This window comes from Halichoeres trimaculatus, unplaced genomic scaffold (assembly GCF_033239565.1).
Source record: "Halichoeres trimaculatus isolate MK-OKI-2021-1 unplaced genomic scaffold, fHalTri1.1 fHalTri1_scaffold_2, whole genome shotgun sequence".
Lineage (NCBI taxonomy): Eukaryota > Metazoa > Chordata > Actinopteri > Labriformes > Labridae > Halichoeres > Halichoeres trimaculatus.
The window spans coordinates 13,177,718-13,200,633 of NW_027437180.1; the positions used below are offsets into that span (position 1 = coordinate 13,177,718).

The 22,916-nt window shown below is 42.2% G+C and overlaps 1 protein-coding gene across 3 annotated transcripts; it reads right to left on the reverse strand.

Moving 5' to 3' along the window:
* Positions 1-9: 9 nt before the first annotated feature.
* Positions 10-22,174, reverse strand: LOC141785911 (girdin-like). 3 transcript variants are annotated; one of them, XM_074664525.1, is made up of 28 exons: positions 21,803-22,174; positions 21,630-21,721; positions 20,098-20,200; positions 17,425-17,494; positions 16,957-17,015; positions 16,743-16,826; positions 14,130-14,270; positions 13,648-13,829; positions 12,618-12,699; positions 11,123-11,281; positions 10,848-10,994; positions 10,553-10,697; positions 8,630-9,271; positions 8,346-8,551; positions 8,063-8,257; positions 6,596-6,726; positions 6,372-6,510; positions 6,085-6,258; positions 5,733-5,894; positions 5,374-5,651; positions 5,118-5,261; positions 4,830-5,016; positions 4,490-4,635; positions 4,250-4,342; positions 3,709-3,914; positions 2,968-3,048; positions 1,942-2,004; positions 10-1,662 (listed from the first exon to the last, which is right to left on the reverse strand). In XM_074664525.1, exons 1-28 carry the CDS (start codon positions 21,863-21,865, stop codon positions 551-553), a joined length of 5,286 nt encoding a protein of 1,761 aa, XP_074520626.1. In that variant the 5' UTR covers positions 21,866-22,174; the 3' UTR covers positions 10-550. The 3 variants fall into 3 exon arrangements, with proteins under 3 accessions (XP_074520626.1, XP_074520632.1, XP_074520642.1); XM_074664531.1 differs by lacking the exon at positions 2,968-3,048 and having other exon boundaries at positions 11-1,662; XM_074664541.1 differs by lacking the exons at positions 10-1,662; positions 1,942-2,004 and adding an exon at positions 2,017-2,426.
* Between the last annotated feature and the right edge of the window lie 742 nt (positions 22,175-22,916).

A 22,916-nucleotide genomic window follows, 5' to 3' on the forward strand; every position in this document is an offset into this window, starting at 1 on the left:
GCATTCATGACCACATCATTTATTACAAGTTTCCACATGTGCAAATGAATTATTCCCACAGGTTGAAACTGAAGTTTAACAAAGACAGTAGTCAACTTAAAAACATGTTTTGTCAAGTAACAACACATAAATAGAAACAACAGAGCTTAAATTATTTTGGTAAACTGAAATACACATTACGGGATTGTCAGCGTGTTAAGCTCACCAGATTTACAGTAAAACACCAAAACAGTTTAAACGAGGGAAAAATAATTCTTTATTCTATAAATAAAAGAGACAGAAGTTGTGCAAAAGGCAGTAAGAATGAGACAACAATAGTGTTGGGTGTTGTAAAAGATAGGAATGTAACAGAAGAAAGAGGAACAAATTAAACTAAAGGTCTCAGGTGTATTTTACAACTCATATGGTTAATATATAATCTGGTAGTCAGTGTCATAAAATGTAACATATTCTACTATAGTGACATAAACACTGTGCTTCATATAAAAAATGTTTTGCAGGTACCTTCTTTCACTCCACTAATCAATGCCTCCTGACATGATGGCTGCATTTATGTTATTGTGTGCAGCTTGTTCTTCTCCTCCAGCTCAGCTGCATACTCTGCAGTCTGCATTTGTTCTTTGTCAATATCCAGTGTTTCTTTATGTGGTGTCTGGGGAAGACTCTCGTGGTTCTCAGGTGGACAGTTATGCACCAGGGATGGATTCAGACTGGGGAAGGTCTGGTTGTTACCCAGGTCATCGAGACTAGTAGTGGTGGTGACCACGGAGTCACTGAAGATAGTGTTTGAGAAGACGGAGTTAAAAGTGAAGGAGGAGCCAAAAAGTGTCTCTTGCACAGGAGTTTTGGGGTCTGAGGAAACTAAAACAGTTGGATCCCTGGGAGGTTTTACTGGGGGAATGGGTTCAGGCTCACTCCTTTTGGTGTCTGTTTCAGGTTGTTCCTCACTCGCCGTTACCTCTAGGTTGTTAGCTTCCTCTGAAGCCTGGACAGAGAGCAGCTCAGTCTTGATAGTCACTCTGCAATCACTGTTTACGCTCGAGCGTCGGGACGATCCCTCTGCAGTGGAGATGACACTGCTAGCTCGGGGAAGACTTTTGGGGGATCTTGGCCCTTTTAGCCGCCCCTCTTTACCTAGAGGAGTGGAGAAGCAGTTGAGGCAACCAGACATTGATGAAGACTTGCCTTGAACATATAAAACTGTAATGGGGGAACAGGCTGAGGCTCGAGTAGCTTCAATTTCATTAGAGCCCAACAAGGGATTCATTCCATTTGTCTCTGGGTTTGTCTTGTCTGTATTCCCTGAGTCTGAACAGCGGCGTGTCACTTTTGCTCTTGACCCCCTTCTGATGCTCCTCGTACCCCGTGTGAGCCAGAAGTCCTGAGAGAGCCCAGGTTCTTTCTGTCTCTGATTTGACTGCATGTCTGGTTTCAGGGTGTTGGTGATTGGCATGGTAGCAGCTTTGTCTTTGTGCTGCTGCTGCTGCTTCTGAGTGTGTCGGGGAGTTGAAGTGTCAGTGGGTTGCTGGGAGGAGGACGACGAGCGTCTTGATGGGGGCTGCTGGACAGGACTGCTTCCATTTGACCATGGCTCATTTTCCAAACTCATGCTGAATTCGCCGCTGCTCTCACTTTGGGCTCGACCCTGGACGCCATTTACCCCTGAAAGAGGTACACAATAAACTTATAAAGAGAAACAATAAGATAAACATCAACCAATCCAATTTTACCTCAACCCAGTTGAACATACTTTTCTAAATGACCAACAGAGGGCAGCAGAGGCAGGTCTCTTTGCAGCATTTGTTTGCTGCTGTTGTCAGCGCACAGATTACTATGAAACGAGGTCATGATTGCAATTTGATGGATTTACTCTAATTCCAGAGCGGGTAATACATCTGTACGCCTGCTGAATCCTCTGAACGAGTATCTGCATGGTTTTACCGTTATTTTGAAGCTCATCGTCCTCAAATCCAGATGGTACAGCACTGTCATTGGAATCCTTGTCTGTGGGTCATAACAATGAGCAATGAATCAAGAGATAAAGAATCAATGACAGTTGTGAAAGTTAAGAATGAGAAGAGAAAGGCTGCTCTCTTTGTCTTATACTTCATTCTAAGACTACTAAAGGTGACAAACAAAAAGTGGCTCACGAATGCTTCTACCTGTCACCCAGAGCTCAGAAACATGTACAGCAGTGTCAGCTGAGTCAGTGGCTGTGGTGGTGGTGGTGGTGGTGACAGGGCCAGATGGTGGGGTGGCGTGATGATTCAGGTGGAGGATGGACAAGATGGATGTGGTTAGGGATGAGGTCAGTGTGCTCTTCCTGTCCTCCTCTGCAGCAGTCTCAGAGTTTTCAAGCCTCTCTGAGCTCTTGGCCCACTGCTTCTCCTCAGACAGTGCTGAAGGGTTTGCCAAGCTGCTCAAGGCTGAAGTTTCCACAGACCAAGGAGTGGAAGAAGTGGGAATTATGTAAGGGAAGGAGGGTAGATAGATGAGGTACTCATGGATCTAAGGAGGCACTTATATTCTATGATGTGAACAATATGAACAAAGGGATGGTTCACATACAATCATGTAGAATTCTGCTTTTATTATGTTTATGTCTTTAAGAGGCACAGCTAGCCTTTTGTTGGACAGAGCTCATGCAGCACAAGTGTCCTCCTGCAATGCAGCATTTTTTGACCTCAGCTGTTCCGATAAAATAGCCCAGATTCTTTTCAAATATAGCCATACTGGCTGAAAATAGACAGCTACTTAAATCTGCAATGCATTAAATTATTTTACTTTAGGAGAAGAAAACAGACACTCAGTAACATGTTCTGGGATTCATTCAAGCTGCCATCCCTACTCTTACTGAACCTTAAGTCATTTGAGTGTTGGCATGTAGAGTAACTAACAAGTTATCCCAAAAGTAAAAAGAAGCTACAGACAATATGAGGGTTAACACAAGACCACAGTCTTTCTTACACATGGAACGACGGAAGAGGGACTTGACTTTGTCTCTGTCCTTCATCCTGTTCCTCATGCGGGGGAACATTTTCAGAGTGGCTGAATAACAGCAAGTGCAGACACATGGGAGGGAGACAAAGGGACGGATGCAAGCAGAGAGGGATTTAGGAAGGAGAGGAAGAGACAGGGGAAAGGAGGATGAGAGGAGTGAAGAAATAGATTAAAAAACAAGATAGACACGGGGAGGACATATTGAGGACTGCAGAGGAAAGTTCACAAACATCATGCATCAGGAAGAACGACCTCTTGGACATGACACAGACATACTCACACTGAATAATCAGGTATATAATCATTTAGTGCATAAAGCATGTCTATCTGAGTGAAGGTTGTTCAAAATATGCATGTTTGAACAAAGCACGTCTTTGAGCATATTTACTTCAAATCAGTTTATTTATTCTTTTGACTCTTCCTGCAAGATGTCCAGGTGGTGGGGGAAGTCTTATTACATTTTTGAAGGCGTTTCTGTCCTATAAATGTAGCTTTCTGTGTAGATTAAAGTGTTCACTTATGTCTTTCCATCCTCTGGTTGAGCGCTGGACCTCAGACAAACACACTCCTGAGAGATCTTTGTACCCAGCCTTACATCCTTGTGTATCGCTGAAGCAGTGAGGGGGGGGGGGGGTTGTATTTTGATGCTATCTGCTCAGCCAGGTCAATGGGAGAGCGATGACGAGAAACTGAGAAGCTCATACTCACTGCGGTGTGGCGAGACGACATCACCAGCAGACATGGAGGCTGAGCCTCCAGAGCCATCTGAGCTGATGAAGGAGCTGTTGTCGTGACAGGGGAGTTGGGTCTCGAGAACACCTGAATGTGTGGGTGTGGGCTGGGGGTCAAGTCCCTGATCACGGCTGCTGGATTTAATCAGCTTCTTTAGTTTGTGAGTGATCCAGTTTCCTCGTCTGTTAGAAGACAGAAATGAAAGAAGACAGAGAAACATGAACATGTTATCTGTAAGAAATATGGCAGAGTAAAAAGAGGGTTGGGGACTTCTCTGTTCTGAAAAAGTTCAGGGTAGCTGAGCCTCCCTGTTGTGTAGAGTTAGGCTTTGTTAGCACTAAATATAAATTCGTGCCTAAGTTTTTGGGTTAAAGGCTTTTAGACAAAACATTTTAAAACCATCTACACCATGCGAAATGTATTCAGTAACTCTTTGTATGACCTGTATACATGGAAACTGAAAATGGCATAAAATGAGCAGCAATGTGAAAATGACTTTGCTATCACTGACACTTACCTGCGAGGGGGTGATGGCTCATAAAACTTGTACTGGTCCATTATCTTTTCCTCTAGCTTCTCTTTCTGCCTCCTTAAATCATTGAGCTTGTCACTAAAAAAGTCACAGAGCAAAAACAGACAATCATTTATGATGGTGTGCCTGATCATATACACTGAGGAACTAAATGAAGCACACTAGGTCATTTTCAGACGATAAATCTGACTTAAGTTCGTCAAGGCGTCAGCCCTGTGTGCTTACATATACTGTCGCTCTTCAACGTGAAACAGATCCTTGCTCTCCATAGTTTGCTCCAACAAAGTTCTGTTCTGTAGCATCAAGGTCTCAATCTGGCCAAGCAGATGGCGATTTTCCTCCTCCAGGTTGCCTTTTAGCTGCCCCAGCAACTAAACAGTACACATACAGACACACAGGCATATGAACTCAGGCCTAAGCATAACCAATGCTAAAGATAAATGAATAAAAATAAATGAATATAAATATAAATCTTTCTCTTCCTTTTAGTTCTGCTTTAAAAAGTTTTTTCCAGAGTGTATTAATGTTGAGGGGTAGTTTCAACGTTGACCCAAAGCAGCAGTACCTCACACTGGTTGGTGAGCTTCGTGGAGGTGATGTCCAGCTGCTGAAACTCTTTCTTGAGTTTAGAAAAGTCAGCCTCCAGCCAGGTGTGCTCCAGCTTGGCTTTGTTCAGCTGGCTCTTCAGCTGCTTGTGATCTGCTGTCAGCACCTCATTGTCCTTAAGAAGCTGATGGTATGTCTGGTTCAGCCTTTAAAACAAAGCACAGTCATGATCTCCTTGTCAAACATTGATTTAGGTGTACCTTTGTGTCGATATATGCTCAGTGTGTGCGTGCTTGTGCTTCCTCACCAGTCTTTCTCATCGCGGAGCCGGCAGCACTCAGCAGCAGTGGTCCTGTGCTGTTCTTTCTCCAGAGCCATCCTCATCTGCTCCTCCTTCAGAGCCTTCTCCAGGTCCTCTAGCTTTGTCCTCTTCTGCAGCAGACTATTGTACCTGAAGACATCCATCAAAGAGACCAAAAAAATCTTGATGAACATGCAGAGATTTTGTATCATATGGAAATCAAATTTAACTCCCAAATTGTGATTTTCTGTCCTTCCTCTACCTGTCCTGCAGCGTGCGATGCTCCAGCTCCAGGGTACGATGTGCATTCTTCAGACACCCATGCTTGCCCATTAAAGCCTCGTACTCCATGGCCTGTCGCTCATGCAGAGCAGCCAGACGTTCGTGATCTCGAAGAAGCTGCTCGTGAACACCACGCAGCTCTTCGCGCTCTCGTATTGCGATATCTCGCTCGCTTTCGGTCCCAGTCTGCTGCTGCTGCAGCTGAGCATTCTGGGCCATGAGTGAGGCGCTCTGAGAGTTCAGGGTGGATTTCTCTACCTGTGAAGAAAAAGTCATACTTCAGCTCAAGTTAGATCCTTGTGCATAAATGTGCAGAGAGAAACAGTACAGCAGCTGTACCTGCAGGTTAGCATTGTGTGTCTGCAGGGCTGTGTTGTTCTCCTGCAGTGATGCAGCCTGTCTCTGCAGGGCGAGGACCTGAGCCTGCTGACTGTGTGACTGACTCTCCAGCTGCTTTAGCTGTGCATGTATAGCCTGGCGCTCTGCCTCTAGAGTGGCATTCTGCAGAAGAGGAAACAGAAAAGAGACATGGACTAATTGAACATCCCCCAAAAAGTCATCTAATTTAATCAAGGGATGAGATGCCCCAAAAACACTTACTTCTTATATCAACATCACATGCTATTGAATTTAATTTCTAAAATCTTGTTGCTCCACAGATCATTCACTGGGGTAAGTATTGACCACCTACATTCCTCTCTACTTGGATGAGACGGTCTTTGAGCTTCAGCAGTTCCTTGGTGGCCTCCTGGCTTTCACGCAGCCACTCGCTCATCACCCTGCCCGTCTCTCTTGGAGGGCTGGAGCTGGAGGCTGTCCTCTCTTCCTCATGTCTCTGCTGCAAAGCCTCGTAGCTCAGTTTCACCTGTTAGGTTAGAAAAGGCAAACATACGTCTTTCTCTAATCTAGTTCACGAAAAGATCTTTTAAACTTGTGCCACCAACAGGCCTGAAAAGAAGAATTCATGCCCTGACTTACAGACTTGAGCTCTTGTCGAAGCTGCTGGTTCAGACCGGATGATTCCTGCAGACGGGCCTCCAGAGCCGCCATCTTGTCCTCTTTAATCTGAAGAGATATTTTCAGAGAAGACTCCAGCTCTGACTCCAGCATCTTGACCCTGTGACATAGAGGAAAACACACATTTTGTATCAACATATCTTCTAATATTATTATACACAGAAGAGAGTATACGGTACACACACCTGTTGTCTGGTGTCCCCGCTTCAGCCTGTTGTGTACTCTCCTGGTTCAGCACTTTCATCTCCAACTCATGGACCAACCTCTCCACTTCATTATCTCTCTGCTGAGTCTTCAGCTTCTCACTCACCAGCTCCTGAGGACAGGTAGTGAACAGGGATCACTCTTTTTTATGGGAGGCTGTTCATACAGTTATTTTAGCTGAAAATTGATAGTTAAATATATTTTATGGTTAAGGAAAGAGCTTATGAGAGGCTTCTGTGGCTTCCTGGCTTTTTGTGTTGTACAAAGTGTTCAAGGTGCCTCACTTTGTCTCAGGCCTTGTAGACACAAAGCCAGGTATATTTTAAAATAAACACCCCCCCCCCCCCCCCCCCCCCCCCCCAATCCGTCAATAAGTGCCACTCAAGGAATGAGAACCCATATTTACCTTCGCCAAGGAGGTTATGATTTTGGGCTAGTTTGTCTGTTTGTTTGTCTGTAAACAACATAACTCAAAAAGTTATGAACGGATCTTGATTAAATTTTTATGAAATGTTCAAAATGGAAAAAGGAAGAAGTGATTAAATTTTGGAGGTGATATGGATCACCGTCTGGATCCAGGATTTTTTTAAGGATTCGTGAGATAGGGCCGTTTTCACCATATGTGTATATAACTCCACCATAAATGGTTGGATTGCTTTGCAAAACATACAAGACAAGTTCACCATAATTTCTAACAGATGTAAAAGTATGATCCCGATCCTGGCAAAATCCTGGATACTAAGATCCAGAATATGAAATATGTACTGGGTCATCATAATTTTCAACACTGTCAGGAAACAAATTATTGTACAAACCTGCAACTGACACCAAATTGTAGCAGACAGTCTGCTGAAAGGGAGTATAACATTAAAGTAGGACTCAAGTGTTGAGTGACAATTACAATATGCTTGGCGGAGGTCTGCGCACTCTGGGTGCTTTTCTAGTTTGCAGTGTTTTTCAGATGTAAAACATGTGCCAGACAATCAGAATGAACCTCTGTCATTTAGCTGAACCATAAAGAACCATAAACTCTGTTTCCCAGCATTTACAAAAAACAATGAAACCAGATATTCATAAGTCTTCCCTTTGGCCAGAGTTTTAGAAAACATATTTTTCATGTTAAACTGTGGATTCATGTGGAGTACAGGTCTAAGTGTAGAAAAATATATGCAGTTTCCCATATGCCTGGCTACGTGCGGACATGGCCTTATTACCAACAGATATCTGTACCTGACACCCACTTCTATTTAGGAGATTTACTCTTGGTGTAAAAAATGTCTCACACTCACTAAAGTGACAAGATTGTGTCACTGGTTACGTCTGCAAGCCTCTACAAACCCATACCCTCAGTACTGCTGTTAAACAAACAGTGCTTTATCAGTGAAACTACAGGGCAGGTAATTTATTCAGTCAGCGTAATCTCGACGGCACAGCCGCCCTCTCCTCACCTCTCTGAGGGTGGCCAGGGTCCTCTGGTCGATAGCTGCTTGCTTGCTCAGTTCTCTGTTGTCTCCTTCCAGGCCTTTGACCCTCTCAGCAGTCTCCCTTAACCCTTCCACCTCCTTCACAAGGAAACGCATCTCCCTCTCTAGGCTGGCCATACAGACGTTGCTGCTGTCTAGGTTGGCTTCCTGGATTTCAGCCTGTTACATGGAAAAGGATGTTAGAAGCTTTTTGATATGAAGGAAATGTAAATCCTCCATTGACCTTTGAAAAAAGAAGAACATGCACCTGCTGACGGAGTCTGCGATTCTCCTTCTCTAGCTGCCTCTTTTCCCTCTCCAGGACGGTGGTTTCCTGCTCCAGGCTCTGCTTCTCCGCTTCCAGCTGCTCCAGGCGGCGAGTGGAGATCTTCAGTTCCTCTAGAGAGGCCTGCAGAGTCTGGTTCTCTGCCTCCAGCTCCTGAACCTCTGCCTCCAGGCGCTGAACCTTCCGGTCTTGAAGAGGTGGAAAAGGGAATCATAAATAATCTCAATAAATAATAATTTATGGCTTATTCACCTCACAGAACTTACCGGTGTTATCGAGAGAAGACTGTAGATGCTGATTAAATGTGTCCAGAGTCCTGCACTTGGCCTCCAGCCGCTGTGTGTGTTTGTTGGCATAGGAGGAGCGTGTTGGCAGACCTGTGAGGATGCTGTCATGGCAGGGGCTGATGCTCTTTGAGCCAGGGGAGTGATCACGTGACCCAACAAAACAATGGAGTCGATTGTGATTGTTTTCTAACACTTCCAGGTCAGACATGAGTTCTTTGAAACCATCTCCACTGCCTCTATCCTCCAGCTGTCCTTTCTCCTGAATATGTGGATGATCTGTGAGGAGGATCTCACTCTGGACTCTACCTGCTTCTTCTGCACAGAGTGGCTGGTGCTGGTTTGAATCTGCACTCTGCAGGATTACATTAGTGAGCTTTGCTGGTGAGCAGGCTGTTTGCAGTCCCGTGTTTTCTGCTGCTGATGAGGTACACTTCTTGGTTCCACAGATATCTTCAGAAACACGGTTACATTCGAGGTGCTGACTGTGTTTCTGCTGTGAGTTTTTCAAAGAAGCAGCTCTGAGTTCCTCCACGGTCCTTAAGAGACTTTGGTTCTCTTTCTCCAGCTTCAGCATCCGACTGCGTGTCCTCTCACTCACCTCTTCGCTCAGAGTCTGCTGACCTGTGAGTAAACACACAGTGCAACAGGATGTCAGTTCTTAGAAGTTATGTAAAAGTTATGCAAGAAATGCAGATGGACATTAAACAGACTGAGAATAGATTGTATTTATATACCACTTTCTCTAGTCTTCACATTACATGTCACCCTCAAACCCTATTCATACACTGGTGGCAGGGGCTGCTATGTCATGAGTTCATCAGTGTTTATACATTGTTGGCACTAGGGATGGGTACCCAATTAGGTATTCGGTATCCAACGAATTCTGTCAATAGTACCAGGTACCAATTCACATGAAATCAAAAGGTACCATGTTTAGGTACCTAAATGCATCGTTGTGACTGTAAGAGAGTGGAAAAGTAGGGGATTTTCCATGATGGACATGAACACAGCATTACAAGGTAATATCTTGAAGAATGAATATGTTAAATTCTTGTTGAACAATTTTATATTTTTTACCACATAAACACAAAAAGGTACTGAAAACTGGTACTGTTGAGTACCAGTACCAATTGCCAGGTACTGGGCATCGATACCATAACATTTAAAATGTGAAGGGTACCCATCCCTGGCTGGCACACACTGCAAAACTGAAATATTTGCAACTGTTTGTCTTATTTTGGTAAAAAAAATAGTCTTATGAGACTCAATATGTGCCACATTCACATAACAAGTCCAGAAAAATGCCTTATTTCAAGATAAAAGCAGACAAATATGACCCCTAAATTGCTTGGAAAGAGTGAAAGAATCTGACAATGGAGTAAAAAGTGACTTGCTTAGTTTCTTGAAATACGAATTACGTCTTAGAACAAGAAACTAAACAAGTTAATGTTTTTTTTACCCCATTGGTAGACTTGTTAAATCCTACAAGCAATTCAGGATTTGTTGTAGTCTCTTAATGTCTTGAATCAAAAAAGCTTTCTAGACTTGTAAAGTGATTTAAGATTTTGCAGTGTTACCATCAGAGACAGTCTGAGAGTTAAATGTCTTGCACAAAAACACTTCAGCAATCCCTAAACCTCTGACACAGGAAGACCTGACTCTACAACAGGGCAACAGCTGCAGAAACTTCAGATGTTTGTTGTGTCGATTTAGTGAGCTCACTGTATGTGTGTGTTAAAATAGCGGCATACATTTGATGTTTAGACTCATTTTCAATTAAGGTACAACATCTTAAAAGCATTCAATAACAGGAAGTCAAAACTCGTTTATCTGTGTGCTTATTAACCCGCCATTTCTCCTAATTCTTTATTTACATAGTCTAAATGTGACACCAGCTTTTACCCGGGGAGTTCTCAGTGGTCTTGGACAGCTGCTCTAGCTCCCAGCCCAGGTGCTGAGACTCCTCCATACTCCTCCTCTGAGCCAAACACAGAGCCAGGTTCTCCTCCTGCAGCTCATCAATACGCCTCCTATCTGCCTCTTTCTCCTGGAGAGTGGAAACAAAGCATTAGGAACAGTATGAGAATAGATCCTGCCACCCCTACCCTGGATGATTAGTCAAAAATTAAGTGGGCATGATATGTTGAGATTTTTGTAGAATTATCTTTCTTGTCCGTTGTCTGTTTAGATGTCCGACCTGTTCAATATCATGGATCCGGGCCTTTAACAGCAGGCTGTGCTTCTCCAGCTGGTGGATTTTATCTGAGCGTGCCCTCAAGCCTTCTAACTGGTCCTCCAACACCTCTTTGGTCTCCTGGAGCACTCTGTTATCCTCCTTCAGCTCCTGACAAAAACACATTTAAAAAAAAATATTCATCAACACAAGACTGGCCACTGAGGTCTTTAAAGTTCAAGTTAATCAGAGTCAATGTTTGAAACATTTCCTCAAAGCATTTATGAGACTGCGTTCACCTCCACTTTGGCCTTGTAGAACTCAATCTTGTGCAGTTGTTCCCTGTAGCGTCCCACTTCGCTCTCCAGCTTGTCTGCCTTTATGGCCCTCTCTCTCAAGGCGTCAAGCTCGTCACGGTAGGTGCGAGCTGCGCGGGCGTCTACAAGCAGCTGGGAGTTCTGGTGAATGTTGACACAGATAAGAATGACACAATTTTAATAAAGTTCCAAACTGTTGTTCCTCTGACAGACCTCACATCCTTAAATTCAAAGCTACATTAACAGATGTTTTCACTGCAACATTAAAAGTTAACCCCAGTCAAAAAAAGGGATTTGTCCTAGTTACTCACTTCAGGAGAAACTTCCTCTGATTCTGAAGACTATCTTTGATCTGCTGGAGTCTTTCATGTCTTTTCATTTTAACTTTGGTCTAATGACCATGTCTCTTCCTCACACTCATCATCATTTTAATGAGGTGCAGCTTTTTGCAGCAGGCAGCATTAATAGACTTTTGAAATGACATCCATAGAGAGCAAAAGGACAAGCAGACATGTGACTAGCGTCTGGAGAGTTTATGGCAAAAAAAGTGAAAAGAGTGGAGTGAAGACTAAATCAAAGTTTAAAGGCAGGTGGAAATTGTTTATAATTATAAGGAGATCAGAAAGACTACTCCAACTGACTGCTTATGGTTTCATGTCCCTGCAATACGCATAATTAGTTAAAGAGGGGGTATTACACTTCTTGAGAACATGTTAAACATGGATATATAGCAACAAAGCTGGATGCCTGTACTCAATATGTGCAGATTTTCACACTACTACATATTCACATGAATTTGTCTGTAAATTGCTCTAAAGCCCCGTTCTATTAACGGCACGAGATCCAATGTGATGTTCTCAAAACTTGATGAAATGATGAGGTCATCACATTGGATCTCCTAACTAGTTAATAACATGTTGAATGGGCCTAAAAACGCCAATGGCCTCCTAGAGGCTGGCCAATCAAAGGGAAGGGGGGGTTTGTGGAGTAGGGAGCCTTAAAGAGACAGCAGCTAAAATAAAGTGTTCAAGACAGAGGCTGAAATGAGGACTTCTAAAACACCAGTGTGAGAATTTTCTTCTTTTTTATCTGTAAATTATTTAAACTTACTACAGATGTATCATCAGGACAGTATAAAGCCTGAAAAAGCACATAACCCCATAACACAACAGTGTGTGAATGCAAAGCGACCCAATATAGGCCAAATATTAAGTGATGCACCTGTGTGTGTTTGTGTTTTTATTTTGTAACTTCTACACCATAAACAGACTTTAAGACTTACAAGGATGACATAAATGTAAATTTCCTGTTCATAGAAGCTTTAGTCGTGTCTCTGAGTTCAGAGGTTTATACACGTTGTCATTAAGTGCTGCTCTGCATCAGAGTACGCAATAATCTGTATAATCTGCAAAGCGGTCAGAGGGTTACTGCGTGTCATGATCAGAAGCTCAATCTATTCTTTATTCTTCTTTCAAACCTCCTGCTGGATCCTCTTCAGCTCGGCCTCTGTGTTCTCCATCTCATGTCTGCAGTCCAGAATCTGCTCACTCTTCTCCTCTCTGCACGATCGGATGAGAAGTGAAAAGAAAAGCACATGAGTTTGTAAGAGTACATGTATGAGGGGCACAGCTACACACAAGTATTTCTTCCTTCATCAGGTTGTCACAGAAAAAAATACTTTTATGAACACAATGATTTTCATCATGAAACTGCACAGAGGACTTGTCTCAAGCATAAAGCTCCATGAGGTTTAAGTATCTTTGAAGCCCATTCATCATTTCTTTGTGATGTTACACACTCATATGTTAGTATGCACATGAAAGACGTGCATGAGCCACACTTAATGCTTTCAGTGATAGATATTGTGTTTGCTCAGAGGCAGCAGTATGTGAGTCCATGCATCTCAACAAGAGAGTACCATACAGCCAAGATGATGGGATGGGATGGAAAGATGGAACTGAGATCTTGATCGGATCAGGATTAGTGTGTCAGTGTGTGTGTGTGTATGCTTTCAGTATCGGCTGAAATTCAGAGCCGATGTGGGTCAGCAGTGGTGCACAGCCATGTAACTTGCCAAGCAGGCGGTAATGTGGGCCAAACTCCCCGGGGCACCTCTTGTATCCCTCCCTCTCTGCCTCTGCCTCCCATTCACTCTCTACTGGCAGTCCCCCAGAGGAAACACTTACTCTTTCCACCAACAGCCATCCTTTAGAGGGACTCATACACCTAGAGACAATGTTAACAGCATCCTCTGAGACGCTTTCACCCCATGAACTTTTTAGAGATTCATATTTATAGACCATTTTTGGACACGTCAGTGTCAAAAGGAAATGCAGTGGTGGAATTCAACATTTATTTGTATTCATGATTCACTGTGTAATCTCCTACCCTGCCATCAATAGGGGGAAACTGTACCATTAAAAATTATAGCAGCTGGGAAATGCCAGAGTTCAGTCATTTGATCCACAGTGAGGTTTGGAGTTTACCTCTGTCCAGTTGGTACTCACAGTTCTTGTCTGAGTCGTCTGATCTTGGCCTTGGAGTCAGCTAGCTCCACTGCTAGGTGCTGCTGAGTCCCCGCCTGCTGCTGCTGCTGCATGCTGGGAGAGAAGCTGGCCAACTGCGGGCTGGAGGGGCTTCCCAGCAAGCTCACCACACCTTCCTTCTCCTGCATTAGCTCTGCTATCGTCTGCAGAGAGGGGAGATCAGCTTTAGACTCAACAGTAAAGTCATCCATGGAGCGGATTGAGCTTTTTTCACGATAAAACCAAATGTTAGTGTAGTCGCTTTTGTAAAAAATATAACTTTGTCTACAGAGTGTCGACGCCACCTCTAGGACACCCAGTGGTAGCGGTGCTGTGGAAAAGACTATGTTTCTCTTCTCTTTTTGTCTCCATCCTAAGTATGTTTGGATTCATACACATGGTGGATTTGTAACTAAACTCACTAAGAAAAAAGATCTCTGTTTATGAAAGTAAAATAAGCTTACCTCTAAACAGTTGTCTCTCTGCTCCAGCAGATGTCGGAGGTGTCTCGACATGTTCCTCGCCACAGCCTCCAGTTCATCAGGGTGCACCTCACTGGAGTCCAACCAATGCAGATCCAGAACATTTTCTGGACTGTGAGTCAACTGGTGCACAAGATAAGATCAAAACTGTATTAATAAACCAAATGATGCAGACTTTATTTTTTTAAGACCCACATAAAACCCTATGGTAGGAAAGTTAGGAGAAAAAAACACTGTAGCAGTTTCTGTGCCATGGACAAAGACTGGACACAAGATTATTTTTTTCAAAGATCAAATTGTTGTTCATAAAAGAAAGCAGCTGTGTGAACACAACTTTTGTAAGATCTTAGATTCAAGAGATGGTGTCTGGAGATCCATAATGTTCCATTAAGAGAGGATAAACTCCAGAAAACCCCAGACGACAACTACCAGTTCAAACATCTGAAACAACTTTTAAGGCAGGGAGGTCAGTGGTCTGAAAGGCAGGTGGATGATTCAGAAAGTTAAACTGTGTGTTCTGAGATTTCCAGAGAGCAAAGATAGGGCAAGAGTCAAAGTTAGGTTCCCTGAAATTAGAGTTGAATCTATTGACAAACCTCTTAAACTTAGTTGATGAAATAGTTGGCAGTGACAAAATGTGTAGACATGCTTCTGGAGCTTTTGCCAAATTAAAAATGAGCTGTGCACAGTCAGTTTTTTTTGTGCTTTTCCCTTTATTCTGGTATGTAATTAGCGGTTAAGAGCGGTAAGGGAAATCTGCAACTTCCAACTTCTTAATCTATCATCCAGCCATAGCAGAAGGGTAAAAAAGCAATAACCCTCCTAGGTTTATATCCTTTCATACCTAACTAGGGATTTGGAATCCAAAGCTGTTAAAATACTGGCAGCTCATGAACAAAGCAGTCGTGTTTACTGCAATCAAAGTGTGTGTAAGAGGCAGTTAAAGCTACAGACAAAATTGAGAGCGAGTAAATTCAAGGGAAGATAGCAAATAAAAGCAGTGGGCTTGGGTCAGGACAGAAGAGAAGCAAAGCTTTGTGGTCAGAGATAACAACATCAGCTTCGCCCACTTCATCCACACAGAAATTACGGGAGACCACATTCACAAGTGTTGGACTGTGAAGACTGAGGTTAGAAAAATGAAAGGTTTGATGACGTCAGAGGCAGATGATGAACCAAAGACACGCAGAGTAGATGAAATTCACAGAGAATAAGAGCTTTTCCATGGTTTGTTATTTGATAACTGGAATTTGTCTTATTTTTAGTAGAAACTGTCTTATTGGACTTAGTATGAGCCACATTCACATTTTCAGAACAAGTTCTGAATTCAAGATATCAAAGACAAAAATGATGCCTGAATTCTTATACAGGGCAAAAATCTGCCAACAGGGTAAGAAAAATTTCCTTTTATAGTTGATTAAAATAAGAATAATGTCTGGACTTGTCAGCTTGAATGTGGCTATTTGGTCCAATAAGACAATTTGACTTAATGGGGCGTAAATGCTTGCTTAGATTTCAACGTGATAAAAGATGTGGTACCACTTAATTTTAAATCAATTGGGGGTTGGGTTTGTAGACTTCTTTGGGATAAAAAAAAGACTCCTCAAGGTGAAAAAAGCCTAGTGAGAGACGTTAAAAGATTTCTGCGTAAAACTAACAGGCCATTTTTGTCACTCTAGGCTGTTGATAAAAAAAGGATCATGAGGAAGCAAACTCCATTCAGGGGCATATTCATATGGATTCATCCAGGGCTCTGTGATGACAAATCCTTAACTTTATATGGGTAATATCACTCAGGTATTAGTCTTATTAGCAAGCTCTTGTATAAGAAACTAGAAAAGTACTCAGAGAGCGCAGACCTCCACCATGCATATTATGATTGTAACCAACGCTTTAGTCCTACTTTAATGTTATACTTCCTTTTAGCAGACTGTCTGCTACAATTTGGTGTTAGTTGCAGGTTTGTACGATAGTTTGTTACCTGACAGTGTTGAAAATTATGATGACCCAGTACATATTTCATATTCCATCAGAAGTTATGGTGACCTTGTCTTGTATTGTTTTGCAAAGCAATCCGACCATTTGTCGTGGAGTTATATACACATATGGTGAAAACAGCCCTATCTCACAATGATAGAGAATCCTTTAAAGAAGTCCTGGATCCAGACAGTGATCCAGATCACATCCAAAATTAAATCACTTCTTCCTTATCCCATTTTGAACATTTCCTGAAAATTTCATGAAGATCCATTTGATACTTTTTGAGTTATGTTGTTCTCAGACAAACAGACAAACTCTACCAAAACATCACCTCATTGGCGGAGGCAATAAACAGAACTTAGCTGATTTAACATGAATTTTTATGTGAAATGATCTACTTTAATTAGGTTATCTGTGTGTGTTAAGTATAAGAAATGATTTTCTAGACATCCTGTCAGGAAAGGAAGTCAGAGAAAGGTCTTGGGTGCCTGGGAGTAAAGATGATGGACAGGATCATACAAATGAACATCAGTCAAGATAAAAAAGTAATAATAGTGACTAAAACGGAGTGTGACTCAGTTTTCTGATTGATTCTTGTTAAGATAAGTCAGATACCTCCTGTATGTGTGCAGCAATAGCAGCTTTGGTGTCAAAGTCAAGCGTCTGGATCCTCTCGATGTACTCCTCTTTCTTTTCACTCTGTATTTAAAAATAGGAACAGATTGGGATGAAAAAAGGGACGGATTTAGATTTCTAAAGCTTGTGCAGGCTTTTCAAGACTCTCAAAAAGGTTTTTTGCTGCACAAATTGTCTGACAGTAAGTCATTACCTGCACTGCACACCCCAACAGCAGCAGTAAGAGCTTCTTTATTTCCTCCAGACTTTGTTCTGTTGGAATTGATGAAAAAAAGAAATCATTATCTGAAATATAGAGTTATCAGACTGAAGCAGTGAGAGCTGCTGACATGGATTTTGGTTGAATAGTGCTGGCTGGTGAATTTGGGTCACCACTTGCCGAAGCCTTACAATCACAAGCCAGAGTGGTTATCAGATTGATGGAGTGCAATTGAATTTAAACGGTATCAGGATGGTTAAAGCAGTCAGTCAGGGAAAAGTTGCAACTTCTTGGCATAGTTTTAGTTATATTCATCTGTACAAGAAATACAAATGCAGCTGAGTCACTGCTCCAGATTTCCTTATTCTGATAGACCCGATAAACCAAACTGCTTAGACTTCCATGTTTTGACTTAAAGCTCCTATAGAAACAATAAATGAGGAAAACTCTGCAAAGGCATACCAGAGTAAGGAGTCCTGCCAAGCAGCAGCACATTTGGCAAAGGAATCATGATTAATTGTCTCAGATTCTCCTGCAAAAGAAAAGCAGAGCAAGAGCAAGGAGATGAGATCAGAAAAAGGAACACAAGCACACTGTAGGCCAAACAGAAACAAGGAAAGGATACAGAACCTCGAGCAGCCCAGCCAAAGTGCTTGAATGAACAGAGACGTATGTATGTACAGCACATAGCAGCTGCTTCAACACATGTATAGAAACACAGCCAAAAAGTAGAGGCGCTCTCTGAAAAGGTTGACAACAGAGCCAGGTTTCCTGCTGCAGGGTGAATGTCACCAAAAATCTTATCAGGCTAGAAGTGGATTGAGTTCATGTGTGCGTGCACAGTGCAAATACTTAAGTATGTGATGTGTGTAATAGCTCCTAATGAGGATAAATTACCCCATAAAGTTCAGGAAACTATTATTTCCTACATGCATGACAAGCTACTGTTGACTGCGGTCACTTTTCCAGTGACTGCAACCAAAACCCTTAAAGTGCAGTTCATCTTCTGGCCACGAATCTCCCATCATCCTCTCCTTTCTGAGCTTATGTGTGATTATGGAGCAGTGTGCTGCGAGCAAGCCTCTAATCTCAAGGGGTATTAAGAAACTCTGTTCAGGGAACGTGTTAAAGAAAAAGTAAAGTAGAGGGAAATTGAAACAGGTTAGCCATGCTTTGAATTTACACAAAAAACTGCATTTCTCTGAATTGACTTGACTTGACAACAGATTACCAGATACAGACATAGTGTGTTTTTATTATGCCTCCTGTTGGTTGGAACTCTTACTTATCACTTGTAAAGAGCTTTAAGTCTTCTTGTAGAATTTAAAGGAGGAATTAAGTTAAGACATTCACGATGCACATGTAATGCCTCCTACTGACTTCAATGATCCCACAGCTAGATTCACGGATTTCAAACCCTCTAGGGAAAAAGATGCACTACTTCTGGTAAGCCGGTCACCACCCTGGGAGCGCCTTTCTAACATTTCAATTTTCCAAATGCCTTGGTTTGTCACTAAACATGCAAAATGAATCCCTCCTTTATAGCCTCAGATGGTCGTTGACTTTCATTTGAAAGAGCAAGTTTCAACATGCTAACAGGCCATATACTCTACAACAGTAGAGTACAGTAGAGTCTGTGGAATAATTTGAAATTGATTGTATGATTGTTTATCACTGAAAAAGCATAACAACAAACCGGGATCCCTTGCACCAAAAATATCAGCTATTTTGTCCACTACTCCCGCCCAATTTAGTTTCAGTTCTCATATGATCATGACATTTTTATCACTTTAAAGTGTGCAATGATTGAAAAAAAAAAACAAAAAAACAAAACAAAAAAAAAACCTTGGTGCAGTGGCGTGCACAGACGTTTTAAGGGGCAGGGGCAAAGTGAAGAAGAAATAAAAAGGTACATATAACATGTTTTTGTCATCCAAGAGGGCAGTGTGTCATATTTTAACCACCCTAGAGGGCAGTTTATTGAGTTATGACAACCATGAAGGCACTTGGGCACACGTTTTCGCTCCCAAGAGGGCACTTCAGTGCATGTTTTGGCTTATAGGAGGGCACTTATGCACGTCTTTTTCAACAATTGGGCCATAAAGGGGTTGACCATCCTTCCTGCCCCCTCCCTCTGTGCACACCACTGCCTCAGAGGTATTATTTTCTCAAAGTTTACAAAATGGATTAATTTAAAGAATAAATGTAGCCTAATTATATGGTTGCAAAATACAATATATTACATTATTAAGTAGTATTAATATTATGCTAATAATTGAGAACCCCTGCTCTACAGAAATTGGCCAGTTAAGGGTCATTTATGGCACTTCTGTTTTAAGTAATACACTTAAGGGACTCTTCTGACAGGTCTCTTCAACCACTAAGGAAGTTAGATTCTTCAACTGATTAATCAGAAGAAGACTAGAATTGAAGTATTGCTATCACAGCTGCTACAAGATTAAAAAAAACAAAAAGTTGCCCTAAATCCACTTCCATGAAACTTATACTTTAATGAAGGTTATATAAAGTCATTTAGATTTTTTCAAGCCTTGATTTACCAAATTTGACTGGAAAAAGCAAACACTGAGCATTCTCTGGGTGATATCACACATACTGTCATACTGTTGTTAGAATCATGCACATTCATTTCCAGTGCAGTCTTTATCTGGTAATCTGGTTTCTCTGTCCTTAGAGAACTACAATACCAGTGATGCTAACAGGTCTTTACAGATGTTAGCTCTGCTGGATTCTACTTGGTAGCTCTGACACAGACAGAAAATCCAAGGGTCAACATCAGCGGAGAATCTGGTGACTTTATGTGTCACTCTAAAGCTCTGTCAGTCTGTGATTCTGCAGCTTTACTCTGGCTCTCTGCTGTGCTCTAACCTCATTGCTGTGCTGATTACTCACATGTGCACACAGCTGATATTTAGGGCATGCATCTTAACAAGAACTAGTTGATCTGCTGGGACACAAGTGTTACCGACTATATGGGTTGTGCATGTGTGGGCCTGTGTGCATTTATTATAATGCAAAAGGAACATTACATATAAAAATAACAGTCTGAAGATGGGTTCGTATTTATCTTGTAGCATATCATATGACTAAGAAACCAGGGCAAGAAAGTTTACTTACCAAATAAAATGTCTTGATTTGCTGGACTAGGAAGCTGAGGTTCTGTATCCTCTGACTTGGATCTCTGCTCACTTTATTTGCCCCCTGAGATGTGGGAGGATTTCTAAAGATGAGACAAAACAGTAAATCTTTTAACTTGACATGTTTGCTACCCACAGTCAAACAAATGATTGTCAGCACACAACAGCTGCAGGCTGGTAAAAGTTTTGGCTCAAGGCTAGCCGCAAAAAACTTGTATGAAGTCCCTATTCATTCCTAACTTTAGCCTGTGTGACATCACTCCTTTCAGCCAACTATCTGGACTGTTTTTGAGCCAAATGAGGCGTGGAAACCCTTTGGTATCTCGGAGCTGTTGACTTCAACCCATGCAGATTTGAGTCATCACTACTTATAGACACATTATATCATTGTATGTAGCTTCATGGGTTAACTGGGTCAAATGTTACTTTACTGCTCTGGAAAAAGTTTTCCACACAGAAAAATAACAGACTGACAGGGCGCTTTATCAGATAAAATAAGGACAGACACTTAATGCCTGCTTCGTGATATTTTTAGTCTGCCTGTCTCTCTTTGCTGTTTGCCCCGTTTCTCTGCCTCCTCCTCCCACCCATCAGTGTCTGACTGCCTCTAAACACCAGCAACAAGGCCGTAATCCCAGAGGGTCTCCCAATCCAGGAGATTATCCCGCCTCTCCCCCTCCCCTCTCCTCCCTTTGGCACAGCATTGTTTTGCAGTTAGAGCTGGTTATTGTGACCCTGGGGGGATAAGTGGGATGAATAGATACTGTAGACTTGGGGTGGCCAGACAGTGTTATCCACAAGTGCACTGGGTCATCAGTTTTTAACCCTATCTTTGCAAGTCATCAATTTCAGTTTCTTCTCTCCTGTGGGGAATATTTTCATCCAGACAGGGGATAAAGTAAATACTGACTCCTCAAATCTCTGACACTCAGCAAACTGTCAGAGCACCTTAAGTTTGTTTGTGAGGGTATTACCCTGGGAACATAAGGAACCCCAATCATAATCTCTTAAGTAGCATCTTGACAGTTACTGCCTGAGCAAATCTTGCCCATTTTGTCATCTAGTTTTGTACGATTTCCCTCTATGTAGATTGCAACGCTTAACTGTGTCGTTTTCAAGAAATTCTAACCTGTTCATCATAGAAAGCTGCATTTTAAGATCGGTGCAGACAACAAAGATCCTCTTTCTTACAGCAAAGTAACAAAGACAGCACTGTTGGTGTCTGGATCAGAATGTAAGCAGATGCTTGATACTGTATCAGTATCTGCTCAACATGTCATGAGGAAAAGAGATGATTACTCCAAGATAACACAGTTTTCTTCTGATGAATCCAAGCATTTTGCCTTTGAAAAATATCAGTTAATCATAACTTATTGGTGGGTGTGGAATCAAGCCAACAGCTTTAAAATAGGACAATTAATCTGAGTGTTCTTCTGGGCACAGCTAACAACATGGATTGAAAATGTGACAAATAAAATCTGAGCTCCAGGAACAGAGGAAGAAGTGACTTACATTTCTGTCATAATGTCAATCAGAAAGACTCCATCCAGTAACTCAGAAAAGTCCAGGTGCATGCCTCCATCACTTGGCATGAATGTCTTCACCTAATTAACGAAGAGAATCACAGGATGAGAGGATGATATCACAGTGTCTGGCAAGGCATCAGACTCCTCTGCATTACTTACCCAAGTGACAAGTGGGCTCAGCATGAACTGATCCAAACAGGGCAGAAAAACTCCACTTTCCATCGCTGCCAAGGTTTTATCTGGTGATTTTATACTGAATATCCGCGCTGTTTCCAGCAGGAAGAGGCTGGAGATAGCCTACGTCTTCTTTGGAAGTGACTCAGTCATGCAGAAGTGCACTACTCCAGACGTCCCATCCATCTTTTTTTAAACTAGTAAAAATTTCTTCCTGTCGGTGCTTCCACTCTCATTCTGTTCGCAGCAGATGCATCCACGAGATACGGCACCTAAAACGTCGCAAAATTGGAGCAATGACACAGTCCCATCCGCATTTTGTCCCGCAACACCAACACACACACCAACATCCTCTGTGGTCCTCTGCTGCAAAGGCATCTGCCGTCAGTCCCCCCCACAAGGACCTCCTCCTCCTTCCCCTCCTCCTCCTGCCTGTCTTCTCAGCCTCCCTGCTTGTCACATAGACAGAGTTCGTGCTGATGCCGAGTAAATCAATATAATGTCAAAGTTTCAAATGAAAATATTTCAAAGTTATCTATCTTCTTTCAGGACTCGTCGTCCGGACAAAAGTATAAGAGAGCAAATCCACAGTAGAGTGAAAGAGAGGACTAGTCTAATAGAGCTATCTGAAATATCTTTGCCTTTAATCTGTTACCATGACAACAACTTCCCGCCCCTCCCCACCACCAGCAGCCTCTTTTTCACATGACAACAATAGCAGCACTGCTGCTCACACACCCACTGCAAAGTTAGACACTTAGCTGGAGATGATTGTTGTCAAAGAAATAATTACAGGCCCTCACGAAACAGGATAAAACCGTGGACAACACGACTCTACATGAGGTGTGATTAAAAAGAAGAAGAAGAAGAGGGCTGTGTTTTATTTTTAAAGAGGTATGCTATCTTGAACCAACTTTTTTGCTTTTGCTACGACTGCACCGTATCTCTAAACTATAATTTATAAGCCAACCAAACTTTAGCTGCTTCAAGTAATGGTTGTGGCAGTGCAATGGCGCCACCTTGTGTTACAGTCAAAATATTGCCTATAGTTACAGACTGGAAGCAAATGTGTGTGGAAATTATGAAAAAAAAAGGAAAA